Source organism: Ranitomeya variabilis, chromosome 6, assembly GCF_051348905.1.
Source record: "Ranitomeya variabilis isolate aRanVar5 chromosome 6, aRanVar5.hap1, whole genome shotgun sequence".
NCBI classification, from domain to species: domain Eukaryota; kingdom Metazoa; phylum Chordata; class Amphibia; order Anura; family Dendrobatidae; genus Ranitomeya; species Ranitomeya variabilis.
Genome location: NC_135237.1, coordinates 9,589,324 through 9,610,004, shown reverse-complemented (window position 1 = coordinate 9,610,004; position 20,681 = coordinate 9,589,324). Strand labels below are relative to the sequence as shown.

General features: G+C 42.4%; 1 protein-coding gene across 2 annotated transcripts in view; it reads right to left on the bottom strand.

Annotated features, from left to right (window-relative positions):
* Window positions 1-3,705: 3,705 nt before the first annotated feature.
* The window catches only part of WNT9A (Wnt family member 9A), a 161,271-nt gene continuing 144,295 nt past the window's right edge, over window positions 3,706-20,681 (bottom strand). For both annotated transcript variants that reach the window (XM_077267816.1, XM_077267817.1), the window contains one exon: window positions 3,706-10,609. In XM_077267816.1, the coding sequence (XP_077123931.1) occupies window positions 10,136-10,609 (474 nt within the window). In that variant the 3' untranslated portion in view covers window positions 3,706-10,135. The remainder of the gene's footprint in view (window positions 10,610-20,681) is intronic.

Sequence of the window (20,681 nt, the reverse complement as noted above, 5' to 3'; positions counted from 1 at the left end):
TATGTTAGGGTCACATGCCTTTGTAAAGTCCAGATAAATCACATCAGCTGCATTATGAAGTATGATCATCGTAGAGGTTCTTCTGCACTGAAATCCCTCTTTTGACCGGACGTCTGGGTGGAGTGTGTGGTGTAGTGGAGTACGTTTCTTACTCACATGTGCTTCAGGAGTCCTCGTTACCTCCTTGTCCATGAGACCGGTGCCGGCTGCAAACAAGACAGAAGACCTTGGGTTGGGTTAACAGGTCCGACTTTACTATGCAATTCATTTACACCTGGCTGCAGCATACAGATTAAGTCAAAGTCTCTTTTTAGTGATGTTGCCTTTGTTGTGTGATTCATCAGTCCTTGTCCCTGTCCTGTCCTGAGACCCATCATCTTCTCAATTTGCTACCCGGATGACATCATCTTCATTAGGGAGACAGAGGCATGATTCTCTATACCTCTTCTGGACCCTAGTCCTGGTGTCCAGACGTGACCGAAGCGGTGTCCTCATTCCTCTAGGAAACCAATACTGACTGGACCCGTTCTTCTCTACTGCACCTTCACTGCACTAGAACCTGCTCACTCTGCTATTTTTTAGCCTTACTCTCCACTCCACCCAGAACTTGTACTTGACCGAGTCCTGGACTCTGACTATTGTAGACTGTCTGACTGACAGTCTCTGACTGTAAACCTGAAAACATTTTCTATTACCCTGGTCTTACCCTTCTTAAACTATGAGCTAATCCCAACTCTATTAACTATCTAATCCCTATTGTAGTGCAAACTGTATCTCTATCTACTGTATGGTTCCCCTAGTGGACAGACCTCCCACATTCCCAAGGACGGCCTAAAGGTACCTTCACATTAAGCGACGCTGCAGCGATAGCGACAACGATGCCGATCGCTGCAGCGCCGCTGTTTGGTCACTGGAGAGCTGTCACACAGACCGCTCTCCAGCGACCAACGATGCCGAGGCCCCCGGGTAACCAGGGTAAACATCGGGTTGCTAAGCGCAGGGCCGCGCTTAGTAACCCGATGTTTACCCTGGTTACCAGCGTAAAATGTAAAAAAACAAACAGTACATACTCACATTCGCGTCCGCCGGCGTCCGCTTCCTGCACTGACTGAGCGCCGGCCCTAACAGCAGAGCGGTGACGTCACCGCTGTGCTGTACTTTCACTTTCACTTTACGGCGCTCAGTCAGCGTGGGAAGCGGACGCCGGGGGACGCGAAGGTGAGTATGTACTGTTTGTTTTTTTACATTTTACACTGGTAACCAGGGTAAACATCGGGTTACTAAGCGCGGCCCTGCGCTTAGTAACCCGATGTTTACCCTGGTTACCAGTGTAAAACATCGCTGGTATCGTTGCTTTTGGTGTCAAACACGACGATACACGCCGGTCTGACGACCAAATAAAGTTCTGAACTTTAATCAACGACCAGCGATATCACAGCAGGATCCTGATCGCTGCTGCGTGTCAAACTAAACGATATCGCTAGCCAGGACGCTGCAACGTCACGGATCGCTAGCGATATCGTTTAGTGTGAAGGTACCTTAAGATATAGCCTAGGAGAACCAAACATGCAACACAGGCCATAGGGATAAAATACAGGTATAACATTACTTTTATCATACAAATAACATTAATAAAACTCCACACAAAATCCTAACAACCCCTTTGTTGCCACAAGGTCTTCTTCATTCCAGCCTCCCCCTACATTAACAAGATGAAATAATATACAGAAATAATCTAAGTAAGAACTGAGGCGAGCTTCCAGGGCTGCTGAGCAGAGATGGAAAAGATCCCACTCCAACAAGCACTTCATCGCATTCAAACAGTCCCTCACTACTTTCAAGACCACACTCGCCACAGCTAAACAAACCTACTTCTCATCTCTCATATCCTCCCTGTCTCACAACCCTAAACAGTTATTCAACAACTTCAATTCTCTCCTCCGTCCCCAGCACCTCCGTCCTCCCCACTCATCTCAGCTGAAGACTTTGCCTCATTTTTCAAGCAGAATATTGATAACATCAGAACCAGTTTTGGTCAACAACCCGCAGAGCCCTTCCTCCCAACTTCCCAGCCCTCCATCTCCAAAACTATCTTCTCAATCATTACAGAAGATCGACTCGCCACTCTACTCTCAAGATCGCATCTCACCACCTGTGCACTTGACCCCATCCCATCCCACTTCATCCCAAACCTCACCACAGTCTTCATCCCAACCCTAACCCATCTCTTCAACCTATCACTAACAACTGGTGTTTTCCCCTCAAGCTTTAAACATGCCTCCATCACACCTATCCTCAAAAAGCCCTCTCTTGACCCATCCTCTGTATCTAGCTATCGCACTATATCGCTTCTTCAATATGCTTCAAAACTACTGGAACAACACATCCATCTTGAACTGTCTTCCCATCTCTCTTCCTGCTCCCTCTTCGACCGCTTACAATTGGGCTTCCAGTCACATCACTCCACTGAAACTGCCCTAACTAAGGTCACCAATGACCTATTAACCGCCAAGAGCAAGTAACACTACTCTGTCCTCCTCCTCCTGGACCTCTCCTCTGCCTTTGACGCAGTGGACCATTCCCTATTACTACAAACCCTCTCATCCCTTGGCATCACAGACTTGGCCCTATCCTGGATATCGTCATAACTAACAGCCCGGACATTCAGCGTCTCCCACTCACCACCTCCTCACCTCCCCCCTATCTGTCGGAGTCTCACAAGGCTCAGTCCTTGGGCAGAAGGAATATAAACCAGCTCACCCGTGATGCAAGAACCAAACCTCGGGAGCATGGACCCACTGTGTCCAGGCGTATAAAGTCCAAAAAAGAAAATAATGTCCAGCTTCACCGAGTCCGTAAAAAAGAGTTTTCTTTATTCACAAACTTTAAACATGGAGGAAACAAACTTCAGCACGAACCATATGGGTAAGAATCTCAACGCGTTTCTGGAGACTAAGCTCCCATAATCATGACATGACACATCACCCCTACTCTGGAACGCTCTACCATAACATATCAGACTCTCACCTACCATTGAAACCTTCAAAAAGAGCCTGAAGACCCACCTCTTCCGACAAGCCTACAACCTGCAGTAACCACCGATCAACCAAACCGCTGCATGACCAGCTCTATCCTCACCTACTGTATCCTCACCCATCCCTTGTAGATTGTGAGCCCTCGTTGGCAGGGTCCTCTCTCCTCCTGTACCAGTTGTGACTTGTATTGTTTAAGATTATTGTACTTGTTGTTATTATGTATACCCCTCCTCACATGTAAAGCGCCATGGAATAAATGGCGCTATAATAATAATAATAATAATAAGTATTGACTGAAAAATGTTGAATTGTTCCAAATGCATTGGACTGATGAGGAGTATATAGGTAAATAAATGAGAACAATAAATCTATTTTTTTACAATCCCAGCAGGCTATGGCACTGAAGTTCTGACAGAATTGTCACAAAAAGTGTCACATTTTTAAAGGGTTTATATCATTAAGACAACCTCGCATATAACATCGGACAGGACTTATTGGCATTATAGAGGGCTTTTCTTAGTGAAATTTTTGTCCCGCCACAGCCTCCTTAATCTGAACCTTCCATTTGATAATGGTTTCTCCCTCCTGCCTTTGGGGGTTATCTTTTTAAGACCACCTCTCTTTTGACCCCACATTTTTTTCATAGAGAGAAGGAAAATAAGAGAACACAGAGCTCATTTACAATTTAAAATACATTCATTTTTTATTTCTTGTTATACAAAGATGTTAAATAATTAAATACATTCTCAACAGCCACTCAGAATCAGATTGAAGCCTAAAAGCTGTACACATGAGGTAGAGATAAATAATTTAGCCTCCCAAAAGTCATTAGAAAAAATGTACAAAAAGAAATTCTAATTTCTTCATTTGACTCTCTTTATCATTTTTTTCTGAGTGTTCATTAAATAATGTGCATATTCTCTTAACTGAATACAACATATTTAGAGTCCAAACTGGTATGATAGAATCAGTAATGTTGGCGTGAATGCTGGACCCATTGCGGTTCCTAATATATAACAGACAAGCAAATACTATGACCATGTTGCAATGCTGGGGATATAGATCTATTCTACCCACAAAACCATGCCTTGTATATAACAAGTATGTGATAACGAGCCCAGAAATACATGGCTAATAATGTCTATTATTCCATTTTTTGGCATATGAAGTAATACAATTTATATGTTTGTAAAACAAAGTGAAATGTTGAGCAATGTCTCTAAGGACGTCCTGCACTATTTAGATTATATTCATTTACTGATCAGGCTGCAAGTAATCCTGGATGGGAATGGAAACAGATATTTTTTACTTACAACTCCACATTTATTTCTCATTCGTTACTCATTTTTTCTTTTCATGTTTCCCCAACTAGAATTTCGACAGTGACAAAGTCTTTACAAAGTATTTAATTTTTTTATCTGCTTATTTTTAGTCTGTTCTCAAATAATTTGTCCTGGTACAAAGAGTTAAAGTGCAGCTGAGAAAGATTTTTCAACTAAATATATCATCATGGCCCTCGCAATAAATGTTTGCACAGTCCTTGATAATTAGGACTTGTTTTAACTTTTTTATATTTCAGGAAAAACAATGTGGAAAAAATAATAACTGTCTTTCTCAAATCGGTTTTCTCTCTGTTGAAACAGGAAAGAAATCACAAGTCACTGCTTTTAGGCAAAAATCGAAAATATAAATATGAGAAGTTGAGCATTTTGCCTCTTTTGTAATTTGGAGCCCATTAACAAGTTCTCAAAATAAATTGTGCAAACTGTCAGCATAAATCTCAGCATTTTAATATTTCCCTGTTTTGCTCACTGTCCATGGGAATCGAAAGGAAAGAGAAAATGTGTAAGTTACAATATGCGATGCAGAGTCAACATTTCTTACACCCAACGCCCCCCGCAGATGTGCAGATGCAGCCATCGCTCGCTTCTATCAAAATATTTCTGAATTTACAAGAACTCCAGGGAATTTTTTTTTCTGACACAATAACATTTTGCATAAATGTGTAATTTTACTTAAGCAGGAAATGGGGATTTGGGAAAAGCTCTGATTTATGTAACACTGGATTTTTGACCTTAAGTTTCTCGGAGTCTAACGGGGTCTTTCAAATGGCGGAGAGGACAGCGAAACCTAGAAAAACAATACGGTCTAAGCTCTCGTAAAGAGGGGGGATTAGCATAATTAGGAAGGTTTCCATTGCATTCAACTGGGGAACATATGAAATTGTGGAGGAGACGATTTCCTTCTACTTTCTTTTCTGAAACTACATTTATAAAACAAGGAAGGCAGCGGAGTGCAACGTTACAAAATTACATTTAGGATCCAAAACATTAAACATAAAAAGGTGATAAAACCCCTTGTTTGGCTGAATTTGTAGTTTTAAGTATACAGAAATTGTAAATCTGGATAAACTATACCAAAGAAATGTCCAAATCAGCCAAATTAATATGGCAAAAACATGATTGATTGTTCAGTCGTGATTTATTAAATTAAGTTAAAAATATCTATACACGTTTGTACAGAGACATTCAGAAGCATCAGACATGTTTCCATATGCAACAATGGGTTAAAAAAGTCAGCCCTTCCCCCTCCGAGGGGTCCTGATTACTGGGCCAATGCCCAAGGTGATCGGTTTTCCTGATCCGAGAGGTCTACGGTACCATGGTACTCAATCATGGGCAATCGGAAAAGCATGGAGACTCCGCAAGAACCGGGGAGAGTCGGGACAATACCCCAACCTCATACACATTTTCCAAAACACATCAGTTTTCTTTTTCCTAGAATGATTAAAAACAATTTCCACCAAAACTAACATTTTCAAAATTGTGTCCCTAAGAAAAATGTTATATTTCTCTACAGTCGTCTTTCATGGCCAATATCAAATTCCTTCCTGCCTATGTTGCTGCCATTATTGCACATTTTGTAAGACATCTTAGGAGTTTCATCATCATCACGGAGGCCAGGATGGAGCTTTACCCTTGGGGTCAGTGGTCTCACGAGTCCTTAGTCCTTCTGTAGGCCAGTTTCCCCAGAAGTGATTGCTCCCGCTGATTGATCTGCTAAACGGTTTAGTAACTGGACGCGCTCCCTGGGGGCTCGTGATACTGAAGTCAATGAAGAAGGCATCAGTAACACAACTCGGCCATTTTATGCACTGATGATCCACTTAAAGGACTTGTCTACCCCCCCCCCCAAAAAAAAAAAAACAGGCCAGCTCATCTACCAACCGCCAGTTGCTTCTTGGGTCCCATAGCACCAATCTCATGCCCATCCCCACTGAAAGAGAAAAAATTAGATCGGAGGATGGATCGGGGGCGCCACAAAAGTGCAGAGGGAAATCACTGGATGCTTTTTTAAACCACCTTGAACTTGGTTTAAGGAAGAAATAAGAGGAGCAGACGACACCTTTGAATTTTCAAAAAATAATTCCAACCACCAAAGACTGAGTACCAATGGTCATACACGTAACGTGGAAAATTCTTCTCCGTTTTTTCATTTTATTATTTTTTTTTTTATTTTGCATTTTTTTTTTTTTAAATATTGTAATATACCACAGGAATATAAACCCAACTATGTACAATATATAACAGGGAAGCCATATATCCACATTGTCATAAATACACGTTAAATACAGAAAGGCTTCAGTGCGTGTGATACTACACTCCGAGGAGCTTTGTCCGCTCAGTAGTTCAGTCGTCCTCTCCTGCACTAACACGCCGCACCGTTTTGTTTGTTTTTTTGTGATTTTCTGCATTTCCTGGAAATATGGAAAATATGTTAATAAAATAATAATAATAAAAAAAAAACTATGTGCAAGCTTAGTGTATCTGATTCAGCCACCTCGACGCGTTTCTTCCGTACTGAAGGCACAAAATCTGTGTCTACTCAAAATTACCTAAGTAAAAAAAGAAAAGTATTATAAAAGCATGTCTGTGGCGTAATAACTGGACGTAATACCACATTAAAACCATAGTAAGGTCCTTCAAAATGCATTAGAATAAATAAATGTTCTCATATATGATATATAGGTGTATTCACACTGAGTACAGCTCAGCTCCGCAGTGAGCAGATAATTGCTATATGTTTATATCACTTATATTTGGTTTTTTTGTTTCTTTTTATAGCTATGACTTTGGTCAGTGCTGAGGAGAAGTCCAAGTGTTTGTCAGTGAGGAGCGAGCTATGAGCAGGGTGTCATGAGACTGGGGGGCTTCTGTGGTGGTCATTACTCATTTGTAAAATCAGAGGTGAGAATTTGACAAATTTCATTCCTGACTATAGATAAAAAGTTCTCTGGGAATAATGGCTTCCAGGAACGTGATGGATGATGGTGGCTATGATGATGATGTGACAGCTCTCTGACCGGATGTCTGGTGGAGTCAGATACAAATCCTCTCATCCCGTCCAGTGGATTACGTAAGGCCATAGAGGACTATTCCGGATACGTCTGAGCACATAAGCTTTGTCTGCTCTATTATTCCTCTACCCCAAATTGACCAACTTGCCTTTGGGTAAAGCTGGCCAGACATCTCCAGCAGGTGTCGCCCATCATTCCCTTGGCACCTATTCCTGCCAACAAAGCGTGCACATAAAAGTCACTAACAGACTCCGGCTTGACCTCCAGACATCTCTGCTCTCCCAGTGGACTCCCTTATCCTCTAGTCTTTTCTGTCTCTGCGGTAGATATTTATGTCCCATGTAGATATGTTAGTCTTCCCAGTAGAGTCTTTTTTTCTTCTCCAGACCCTTTTGTCCCCCCAGGAAACCCCTCTGTCCTTCTCCGGACACTTTTGCCTTCCCAAATAGTGTCTTTTGTCCTCTGTCTCCTCCAGGCTCCTTTATCTTCTCTAGACACCTCTGTCCTCCCTCTAGACACTTCTGATTTCCCAATAATGTCCGTTGTCCTCTCTAGACCCCCCAGTCTTCTTCCAGATTATTCTGTCCTTCATTCAGACATCTCTGACTTCTCAGCGGAGTCCTCTATCTCTTCTAGACACCTCTGTCTTTCCACCAGACATCTCGGCCTTCCCAGTAGTTTCCTATGTCGTGTCAGGACCCCTTCTGTCTCCCTCCAGACCTTTCTATGTTTCGTAGTGGCAGGTTACTTCCTATAAAAACAAAGCATCATGCTGAAATGCAACAGGCCCAGGCCTTCTTTTGCTCAACATGTTCTCAGAGACAGCCCCATACATATTAGGTAGCTGGATAATCATGACAAAATCCAAACTTTCCACTAATGCATTCAGCACATGTGATAAAATAGCAAAATATACTATTCTCACCTGTCCGCTAGTGATCCAACACAGAAGTGCCACCAGTCCCTTGGATCTGTATTTACAGAGCTGCAGGCAATCGATGGCCCAGACCACTGGCATTACGGTTCCGACAGTTGACTTAGCGACACCAGAACCTCCAGTATATGGGCATGCGATCACTGTTATCACTGATTGGCAGCAGTGATCTTGTGCCAGCTGCTTATATACCACAACCGGTAGAACCGTGGAGCTTCTGAGTTGGATCGCTGGGAAAGAAGAGGTGACTATAGTCACTCTGTTATTCGGTCTCATCTATTTCCGATGTTACATTTTTTTCTAGAGGTTGGATACCCCTTTTAGTTCCCTGAGCAGCACTGACTAACTCACCAGGCCACCGGCAAGTCATTAAGCCAATATATTATGTGGCCGTGTACTCGTGTAGAATGAATATCAATATGTAAAGTTCTAAAATAAGATAAAGTCTGTCCCTCGTGTGAATAATGTCGGCCTCCATTTATGTAAATGGTCCTGAATGTTACTTTATGGTGCTCCATGGTGTTCTGTGATTTACTACCAGGACTACTGGCAGGACGAAGACTAATGATCACTTGGTGGAGAAGCTGAACCCCTAAGTGACGCTGTCCAGGATTGTACAGAGCTTGGCCTATATTTAGGATCTACCCGAGAAGCTTTGTCATTCTTACAATAAATTTCCAAGCAACATTCATTAAACCGGTCTCGTTAATATAAAAGATCTGTCTACTTCACAGCTTAGCAAAGGCACAGGAAGCGTTCCTGTCTTGTGTGGTTTGGCAAATGATACACCAAGATTTGTGTAGCTGGCACATCTGATGAATGCGCCATCGTCCTTAATATAGTGGTTTTCGAGTGTTATACAGTATCTAAGGCTTTAATACTCTGAGTATTACAGTAAGTGGAATGAAATCATAAGAAGAGGGAGACTAGTCAGTCCCTGGATCACCACATATGTGGGTATGGAGACCGGGGAGGAGCAGGCATCATCCTGACTCCGGTCACCACAACTGTTCAGGTAACCTCCATAGGGTTAGTGATAGTCAAGGAAAAAAAGCAAAATATACGTCTATATATTTCTATATTTATACAAGGAAACATAAACTTCTTCTAGTGGTTTTTAAGACAGTGATAGTGCTATAAAATAAGGCATGTGGCGTTTGTCAATGCCGTAGTCTAAAGACAGCCTACTACTCAAGCTACTTAGATCTTTGCTCATCAACGATGGAACGGATCGCGTTCTAAGGTCACTTCTGGCTTGCTGACCTGAGTAGGTATTTTGGGTTTTGCATTTCCTAACACACAACTTGTGTCCTAGCGCGAACCCCGTTTGTGCTGGAGTGCAGTATACAGGAGAGTTTCCTCTCTAGGGGCAAAAAAACAAACATGAACAACAAAAACAAGCTAAAGTGGATAATAGAATTGTTCCCTTGTCGTTAATCTGAATTCCTGGAGTTTTCTAGGATCCAGGCGTAATTTTATCAGATCGGGTCACCAACCATGCATGGTAATGCCTACATGTTCACAGAGCTTGGAGAGAATGGAGAAGATCATGAGATGACAACCATGTGAACAAATGGCATTGGAATGTCCTCTAGCTACCCGAGGTGCACCGTCATTATTCACCACTCCTCACGCTTCACAAACCCAGAACATTGACAACAGCGAAAACACAGTTGGGTCATCGGGAACCCTCCAAAGTGCTTATATCACATAGAGCTCTCCATCCAATAGGAACGTCAGTCAAACCCTGTTTGTTTCCGTAAGTTACGATGGTGTCGACTGATTGTATCCACAGCCTTGTAGTGATGGCTAGTCCTTGCAGGTGTACACCTCCTCCCTTTGAGTACACTGCTTGCACTCCACATAGCAGCACCAGCGAACTTGACACTGGCAAGGCCTCGTCACCACCTTGCTTTGGGTATTATGTCCACGACCACAGCAAATGCTTTCGCAATTTTTGTCTTTGTAACATCTCCTCCCAAATGTTCCAGGAGAATACTTGCTCATCAAGCAAAAGTTGGGAGAATCGTCAATGTAAATGAGGTCTGTAGTCCTTGGGATGTGATCAGTGTGACCAGGAATGGGCTTCTTGGCTGGAGAAATGTCCCCTTCTCCCGTAGCTTCATTGCTGGTGCTTCCTACTTTTAGTGAACTCTCATATTTTTGCTTTAACTGCTTTCCAATTTCATGAAAAGGAGAAAGTTGTCTCCAGCAGGTGCGGACTGTGCAGGATCCAGACACTCCGTGACATTTGCAAGTGGTCTTCACTCCAGATTTTATTACCTAAAATGATGGGAAAAAACCCATTAAATTCAGAAAGAAAAATAATTTTTCACACAAAAAATAAAATCCCCAGTTACAAATAGTGAAGAAAGGGTGTTCAGCTGGGTGACAACACCTCCAACCACAGATTCTACCACTGGGTTGTCACATTTCTTTCCTTTCTCTTTGGAACGTGTGAGGTGAATGAGAACTGGCAGGTCGCGGGGCTGAGTTAACCAATAACAGTTTCCTGGAATTTTTTACTTCATGGAAACTTGTCGACGTCCCAGATCTCTGGTTTTGATTCACCTGCCTCCCGCTCCCAGATGAATCCATTTATCAATGTTTGCTAACATAAAACACTGGAAAAAAAAAAGAGAGAAAAGAAAAAACCCTTTGCAATGTAATCACTCTTTTTAAAGGAATTCCACCTTAATTAACCTTTTGCCATCATCAGTTGAGCTGATTTCTACACAAACCCTAGTTTTCTCCATTCCTGAAGGTGGAGATCTCCTTAGGGGACGATTATAAAGATCATTATATTTTCACTGAATCTAGACATTTAGAGTCCCCTAAGAATCAATATTTTAGAAAGGTCCATGTTATGCAGAGGGTTGCCAGAGCCCGAGGCAAAGAAAGCCCACGGACAGCTAAACATAACAAAAATGAGATAAAAATAATTAATAACTTTATTTAAAAAATGTTATTATGTAATTATTTTATTACCATGTCCCCAGTCCTTTCCCTAACCCTACAATTAACACTATTCCTAATAACGTTATCACGAACACTATTCCTAACCCTGCTCCTACCACTATTCTTACCCCTCCTCCTAACACTATTCCTAAAACGATCCTCCTAAAACTATTCCTAATGCTCCTCCTGATACTATTCCTAAATCACCTCCTAATGCTATTTCTAACCCTACCTCTAACACTATTCCTAACTCTACTGCTAACATTATTCCTAACCCTACTCCTAATGGTACTCCTAACATTACTCCTACCCAGAACCATACTCCTAACCCTACTCCTAAACCTAACCATACTCCTAACACTATTCCTAACCCTACCCCGATCACTATACCTAACTCTACCTCTAACACTATTGCTAACCCTACTCCTAACATTACTCCTACCTAGAACCATACTCTTAACCCTACTCCTAAACCTAACCCTACCTCTAACTCTACTGCTAACATTATTCTTAACTCTACACCTAACACTATTCCTAACCATACTCCTAACCCTACTCCTAACCCTACCCCGATCACTATTCCTAACTCTACCTCTAACACTATTGCTAACCCTACTCCTAACATTACTCCTACCCAGAACCATACTCCTAACCCTACTCCTAAACCTAACCCTATTCCTAACCATACTCCTAACACTATTCCTAACCCTACCCCGATCACTATACCTAACTCTACCTCTAACACTATTGCTAACCCTACTCCTAACATTACTCCTACCCAGAACCATACTCTTAACCCTACTCCTAAACCTAACCCTACCTCTAACGCTTCTCCTAACATTATTCTTAACTCTACACCTAACACTATTCCTAACCATACTCCTAACCCTACTCCTAACCCTACCCCGATCACTATTCCTAACTCTACCTCTAACACTATTGCTAACCCTACTCCTAACATTACTCCTACCCAGAGCCATACTCCTAACCCTAACCCTACCTCTAACGCTACTCCTAACTCTACTGCTAACATTATTCTTAACTCTACACCTAACCCTACTCCTAACCCTACTCCGATCACTATTCCTAACTCTACCTCTAACACTATTGCTAACACTATTGCTAACCCTACTCCTAACATTACTCCTACCCACAACCCTACTCCTAAACCTAACCCTACCCCTAACATTATTCCTCACTCCTAACATGATTTCTAACCTTCCTTCTTCTAACACTATTCCTAACAATGTTCCTATCACTAATCGTAACTCTACTCCTAACACTACCCCTATCACTATTCCTACCCAGAACCCTACTCCTAATACTAATTCTAACACTATTCCTAACCCTACCTCTAACACTATTACTACCCCTACTCGTAACACTACTCCTAACCCTCCTCCTAGCACTATTCCTAGTACAGACATGCTCACAGATACAGTCACGCTCTCAGGTACACGCACGCTCTCAGGTACGTGCTGTTAGGAGTCGAGTTCCCGCCTCTGCACAGGGGGAATCTCGAACCACCTCCACTGCAGTCTCCCATTCTTCTCCAGCCGCAGTGGAGCTTGCTCAGCGGAGACGTCAGTCCCAGCATCTGGCTCAGCCTGATACGGTGCAGATGGTTACTGCTGCTTTCCCAGACTCAGCCATTGTAGCCAGTACTGGTCAGCGGCAAGCAGACGTCTCTGGGACTAAGTCCTGCTTTTTCACTTCTGAGCATGCCCAAGTTAAGACCTCTCATTGGAGGTCAGGGGTCACATGCTCAGGTACTGCTGCAGCTTCCATTGGTCCTCTAGGAAGGTCCTGAAGTTGCTCTGGTATTGTAGCAGCTTCCATTGGTCCTCTAGGAAGGTCCTGAAGCTGCTGCTGGTATAACAGGTTTGCATGGCCGCACGGCCATGCGCTAGTATCGCTTCATGTTATGAGTTTGCTATTTGTGGTCGCGCCTGTATGTGGTTTCAGGGTTTGGCTGAAATAGCCCCTAGAATACCGGCACCTCCGGTGAGGAGTTTTGTATGTATGTATTCAGGGCTGGCTAATAGCCACTAGAATTCCGGTTCCACCGGAGAGGAGTGTTTGAATGTATGCTTCTGTGTGCGTGACCACCGACTGCCATCAGCTCAGCAGTTAGCTGTGTTCCTCTGTGACGCTAACAGGGCACAACTTGTTCTTTTCAGTGTTACTCAGTGAAGTCACAGAGTTCACTTATACCGCCATATAGTGCCGTCATCTTCTAGCAGCAGGTTCTCTCCTGCACGGTGGACCCCGGGCTGTGAACGCACCAATTATAACATCTATATTAACTCGGTGCGTTCCGCCAGTCCTTACACATGCACGCTCTCAGGTACCCGCATGCTCTCATGTACACGCACGCTCATGCACACGCACGCTCATGTACACGCACGCTCTCATGTACACGAACGCTCTCATGTACATGCACGCGCTCATGTACACGCACGCTCATCTACACGCACGCTCTCATCTACACGCACGCTCTCATGTACACGCACGCTCTCATCTACATGCATGCTCATGTACACGCACGCTCTCATGTACACGCACGCTCTCATGTGCACGCACGCTCTCATGTGCATGCACGCTCTCATGTGCAAGCACGCTCTCATGTGCACGCACGCTCTCATGTGCACGCACGCTCTCATGTGCACGCACGCTCTCATGTACACGCACGCTCTCAACATGTATGTCATTAGTCTCACTTGACAGAACGAGAGAAGATGTATACATATTTATTGTCAGTGATTTATAACTTCGTTGTGAATCGCTCAGATTTGCACTCCTGAGTTCGGCTCCAGCTGGGACTTCGCCAACATTGCCGTTACACAGATCATTTCCTAAAAAACACTGCATGAGTCAGCGATCGGGCCAACAATCACACCTCCTGTCAGTGACAGTGGAGACCTTGACAAACACACTCCAATCATACACGGTAGCGACACAACGTAATGGCTGCTTACACAAAGATGATTTATAGGAGACAGTCAGCAGGTAGGGCAGTGAGGCCGCTCCTGACGGCATCATACAGGTGGTGACTGTTACTCGCAGATGTCTCACGCCGCATTATACATGTTATAGCACTTTACACATTTTCCAGCAGCAGATACATGAATGATTTCATTTAGAGTTGTGTTCACATTGAAGTTTCCTGTGAGCTCTCAGCCTCCAAGGTCTGACATCCCTGCTGCTTCAGTGTCGGCACAGCGTACGTGTGGTGGTTACACAAGGGGGTCACACTCCTTACACCAGAAATTCCACAGTAATGCTGCTCTTTCTGGGACAATTCTACCAAGACTGCAAAAAGTTTACATAGAACCGTCCCAAAGTAGCTAAGCCACAAAAAATAAATGTCATCATACAGAGCCCAAGAATTACCACCACACAGTGCTCACATAGTAGTACCACCATACAGTGCTCACATAATAGTACCACCATACAGTACTCATATAGTAGTACCACCATACAGTACTCATATAGTACCACCATACAGTACTCACATAGTAGTACCACCACACAGTGCTCACATAGTAGTACCACCATACAGTGCTCACATAATAGTACCACCATACAGTACTCATATAGTAGTACCACCATTCAGTACTCATATAGTACCACCATACAGTACTCACATAGTAGTACCACCATACAGCGCTCACATAGTAGTACCACCATACAGCGCTCACATAGTAGTACCACCATACAGTGCTCATATAGTAGTACCACCATACAGTACTCATATAGTAGTACCACCATACAGCGCTCACATAGTACTTACATAGTTATTAAGGTTGAAGGAAGACTGTAAGTCCATCTAGTTCACCCCATAGCCTAACCTAACATGCCCTAACATGTTGATCCAGAGGAAGGCAAAAAAAACCCATGTGGCAAAGAGTAACTCCACCATGGGGAAAAAAATTCCTTCCCGACTCCACATACGGCAATCAGACTAGTTCCCTGGATCAACGCCTTATCAAGGAATCTAGTGTATATACCCTGTAACATTATACTTTTCCAGAAAGGTATCCAGTCCCCTCTTAAATTTAATTAATGAATCACTCATTACAACATCATACGGCAGAGAGTTCCATAGTCTCACTGCTCTTACAGTAAAGAATCCGCGTCTGTTATTATGCTTAAACCTTCTTTCCTCCAGACGCAGAGGATGCCCCCTTGTCCCTGTCTCAGGTCTATGATTAAAGAGATCATCAGAAAGGTCTTTGTACTGTCCCCTCATATATTTATACATTAACATAAGATCACCCCTTAGTCTTCGTTTTTCCAAGTGTAATAACCTATCTTGGTATTGCAGACCCCCCAGTCCTCTAATAACCTTGGTCGCTCTTCTCTGCACCCGCTCCAGTTCAGCTACGTCTTTCTTATACACCGGAGACCAGAACTGTGCACAGTATTCTAAGTGTGGTCGAACTAGTGACTTGTATAGAGGTAAAATTATGTTCTCCTCATGAGCATCTATGCCTCTTTTAATACATCTTATTATTTTATTTGCCTTTGTAGCAGCTGCCTGACACTGGCCACTGAATATTAGTTTGTCATCCACCCATATACCCAGGTCTTTTTCATTGACGGTTTTGCCCAGAGTTTTAGAATTAAGCACATAGTTATACATCTTATTACTTCTACCCAAGTGCATGACCTTACATTTATCCCCATTAAAGCTCATTTGCCATTTATCAACCCAAGCTTCTAGTTTACATAAATCATCCTGTAATATAAAATTGTCCTCCCCTGTATTGATTACCCTGCAGAGTTTAGTGTCATCTGCAAATATTGAAATTCTACTCTGAATGCCCCCTACAAGGTCATTAATAAATATGTTAAAAAGAAGAGGGCCCAATACTGACCCCTGTGGTACCCCACTGCTAACCGCGACCCAGTCCGAGTGTGCTCCATTAATAACCACCCTTTGTTTCCTATCCCTGAGCCAGCTCTCAACCCACTTACACATATTTTCCCCTATTCCCATCATTCTCATTTTATGTAACAACCTTTTGTGTGGCACCGTATCAAAAGCTTTTGAAAAGTCCATATACACTACATCTACTGGGTTCCCTTGGTCCAGTCCGGAACTTACCTCTTCATAGAAGCTGATCAAATTAGTCTGACATGAACGGTCCCTAGTAAACCCGTGCTGATACTGGGTCATGAGGTTATTCCTCTTCAGATACTCCAGTATAGCATCCCTTAGAATGCCCTCCAGGATTTTACCCACAGTAGAGGTTAAGCTCTAAACAGTGCTCATATAGTAGTGTCTGCATACAGTACTCATATAATAGTACCACCATACAGTGCTCATATAGTAGTACCACCATACAGTGCTCATATAATAGTACCACCATACAGTACTCATATAGTAGTACCACCATACAGTGCTCATATAGTAGTGTCAGCATACAGTACTCATATAATAGAACCACCATACAGTACTCATAGTACAGGGGCTTCTCAGAAACTTAGACTATCAAAAAGTGAAACTTATTCTATAGAGTCATTACACACAGAGTGATCTATTTCACGTGTTTATTTCTGTTAATGTTGATGATTATGGCTTACAGCCAATGAAAAACCAAAAGTCATTATCTCAGGAAATTAGAATACTTTATAACACCAGCTTGAAAAAAAAAGATTTTAAAATCTGAAATGTTCCCTACTGAAATGTATGTTCAGTAAATGCCCTCAATACTTGGTCGCAGCTCGTTTTGCATCAATTACTGCATCAATGCGGTGTGGCATGGAGGCGATCAGCCTGTGGCTGCTGAGGTGTTATGGAAGCCCAGGTTGCTTTGATAGAAGCCTTCAGCTCGTCTGCATTGTTGGGTCTGGTGTCTCTCCCTCTTGACAATACTCCATAGATTCTCTATGGGGTTAAGGTCAGGCAAGTTTGCTGCCCATCAAGCCCAGTGATCCTGTTGTTTTTACACCAGGTATTGGTACTTTTGTCAGTGTGGACAGGGGCCAAGTCCTGCTGGAGAATGACATTTCCATCTCCAAAAAGCTTGTCGGCAGAGGGAAGCATGAAGTGCTCTAAAATGTCCTGGTAGACGGCTGCGCTGACTTTGGTCTTGATAAAACACAGTGGACCTACCCCAGCAGATGACATGGCTCCCCAAAGCATCACTGATTGTGGAGACTTCACACCAGACCTCCAGCAGCTTGGATTGTGGCCTCTCCACTCTTCCTCCAGACTCTGGGACCTTGGACCCCTGATAACAGTCCAGTTCTTTTCCTCCTTGGCCCAGGTAAGACGCTTCTGGCGTTGTCTATTGGTCATGAGTGGCTGACACAAGGAATGTGACACTTGTAGCCCATGTCCTGGAGACGTCTGTGTGTGGTGAAGCAATGACTCCAGCAGCAGTCCGCTCCTTGTGAATCTCCCCCACATTACTGAATGGCCTTTTCTTAACAATCCTTTCCAGGCTGCAGTTATCCCGGTTGTTTGTGCACCTTTTTCTACCACACTTTTTCCTTCCACTCCACTTTCCATTAATATTCTTGGATACAGCACTGTGTGAACAGCCGGCTTCTTTACCAATGACCTTTTGTGGCTTCCCCTCCTTGTGGAGTGTGTCAGTGATGCCTTCTGGACATCTGTCAGGTCAGCGGTCTTCCCCATGATTGTGGAGCTACTTGTCATGCTGCTGCAGTGCAGGTAGGTGCAGGCTTCACTAGATGGCAGTAGAGAGGAAGCAGGCCTGCACATAAACAGAGCTGACCTGCAGTGCAGCAGTGAGGCTACCACAGGTGACAGCAGAATAGTCAAACAAGTCAGGTAAAATCCTAGACTGTAGCGCAGTACTACAGGTGTAAGCAAACTCGCGGTCAGAGACAAGCCAGGGGGTCAGTAACGGTCAGGAGCAGATAAGCCAAAAGACAGAAACAGGTCAGGATAGAAGCCAATTCAAAACCAGGGAGTCTGCACACTAAAGGGAAACACTGTCAAGACGGGAACAGGGGAAAACAGAGACACGGGTTCAGACAGCACACGCAGGAGGACAAATCAGAGAAATCAGAGTCAGCTACAGCAGCACTAGGCAGAAACTATAATGGACATCGCCTGCAGGAAGCAGCAGTGATAAATAGACAACCTGAACCCAGACAGAGGCTGAGAAAGGTTAACTCTTGACATGACCAGACCGGGAACAAGGGAAAACAGGACTCAAAACCCGGTCTGGATCTTGACAGTAATGAAACAGACTAAGGGACCTTTATAAACTCTTAAGAAGTCTTTGCAGGTGATTTTTTTGTTAATTATTCAAATTTACTGAGATAATGACTTTCGGGTTTTCATTGGCTGTAAGCCATAATCATCAACATTAACAGAAATAAACACGTGAAATAGATCACTCTGTGTGTAATGACTCTATAGAATATAGGAGATTCACTTTATGTATTGAAGAACTGAAATAAATTCACTTTTTGATGATATTCTAATTTTGTGAGAAGCCCCTGTATATCACTCATTGCATGGGGGCTAAGGGGCACAGGAGACCCAAGTCACTGAAAGCCAAAACAGGTGATGACATCATCACTAGCCAAATGATTGGTTAGGTGATGACATCACAATTCACCTTAAACAGGTTATGATCTCACAAGTTACTGGCGGCCAATGCAGACAATTACATCATAACTCACCAACAGCTGCCTAAAGCGATGACATCACAAGTCGCCAACAACCAATACACATAATGACGACATCAGAGCTCAGCAGATAACGGTGATATCATCACTCACTCTTATGCAGGTCATAAAAAAGCAACCAAGATGCAGTCAGCAGTATAGCGGATGTATATCTCACGAATATTGTCATGACAAAAGAATGAGCAACAATCAAGGTGTAAGAAATCATCATCAGCAGGTGAAGACGACAAACATGACATCACAACTAATCAGCCAGCCATCAATAATACCGCCACAGCTCGGCACCATAAGTCACCGCAGCACTGTGATTATATCAACACTCAGAACAAAGCACTGAGATGACTGTACACAACATCGCGAATGGGCTACTATATCAGAATCCAGGATAATCTCCCGAAAAATGAATCCATACAACAAACAAAACAGACATTTCATCCACAAATCATTTCTCAATTGACATTGAAGAAAATTATTATCATATGGTGTCCACATAAAATCAGCAGTTCTGTTCAAAAAAACTGAAACAAGTGAAAAAGAAAAACAAAAACAGTCATCTAGAGCTAAAATAATGCAAAAAGGATAAGGACTGTAAAAGAGCAGTAATATTTCTGTACACAGGGAGCAGTATTATAGTAATTATATTCTTGTACATAGGGGCAGTATTATAGTAGTCATATTCTTGTACATAGGAGCAGTATTATAGTAGTTATATTCTTGTACATAGGAGCAGTATTATAGTAGTTATATTCTTGTACATAGGGGCAGTATTATAGTAGTTATATTCTTGTACATAGGAGCAGTATTATAGTAGTTATATTCTTGTACATAGGAGCAGTATTATAGTAGTTATATTCTTGTACATAGGAGCAGTATTATAGTAGTTATATTCTTGTACATAGGAGCAGTATTATAGTAGTTATATTCTTGTACATAGGGGGCAGTATTATAGTAGTTATATTCTTGTACATAGGGGCAGTATTATAGTAGTTATATTCTTGTACATAGGGACAGTATTATAGTAGTTATATTCTTGTACATAGGAGCAGTATTATAGTAGTTATATTCTAGTACATAGGGGCAGTATTATAGTAGTTATATTCTTGTACATAGGAGCAGTATTATAGTAGTTATATTCTTGTACATAGGGGCAGTATTATAGTAGTTATATTCTTGTACATAGGAGCAGTATTATAGTAGTTATATTCTTGTACATAGGGGCAGTATTATAGTAGTTATATTCTTGCACATAGGGGCAGTATTATAGTAGTTATATTCTTGTACATAGGGGCAGTATTATAGTAGTTATATTCTTGTATATAGGGGCAGTATTATAGTAGTTATATTCTTGTATATAGGGGGCAGTATTATAGTAGTTATATTCTTGTACATAGGAGCAGTATTATAGTAGTTATATTCTTGTGCATAGGGGCAGTATTATAGTAGTTATATTCTTGTACCTAGGAGCAGTATTATAGTAGTTATATTCTTGTACATATGAGCAGTATTATAGTAGTTATATTCTTGTACATAGGGGCAGTGTTATAGTAGTTATATTCTTGTACATAGGAGCAGGATTATAGTAGTTATATTCTTGTACATAGGAGCAGTATTATAGTACTTATATTCCTGTACATAGGAGCAGTATTATAGTAGTTATATTCTTGTACATAGGAGCAGTATTATAGTAGTTATATTCTTGTACATAGGGGCAGTATTATAGTAG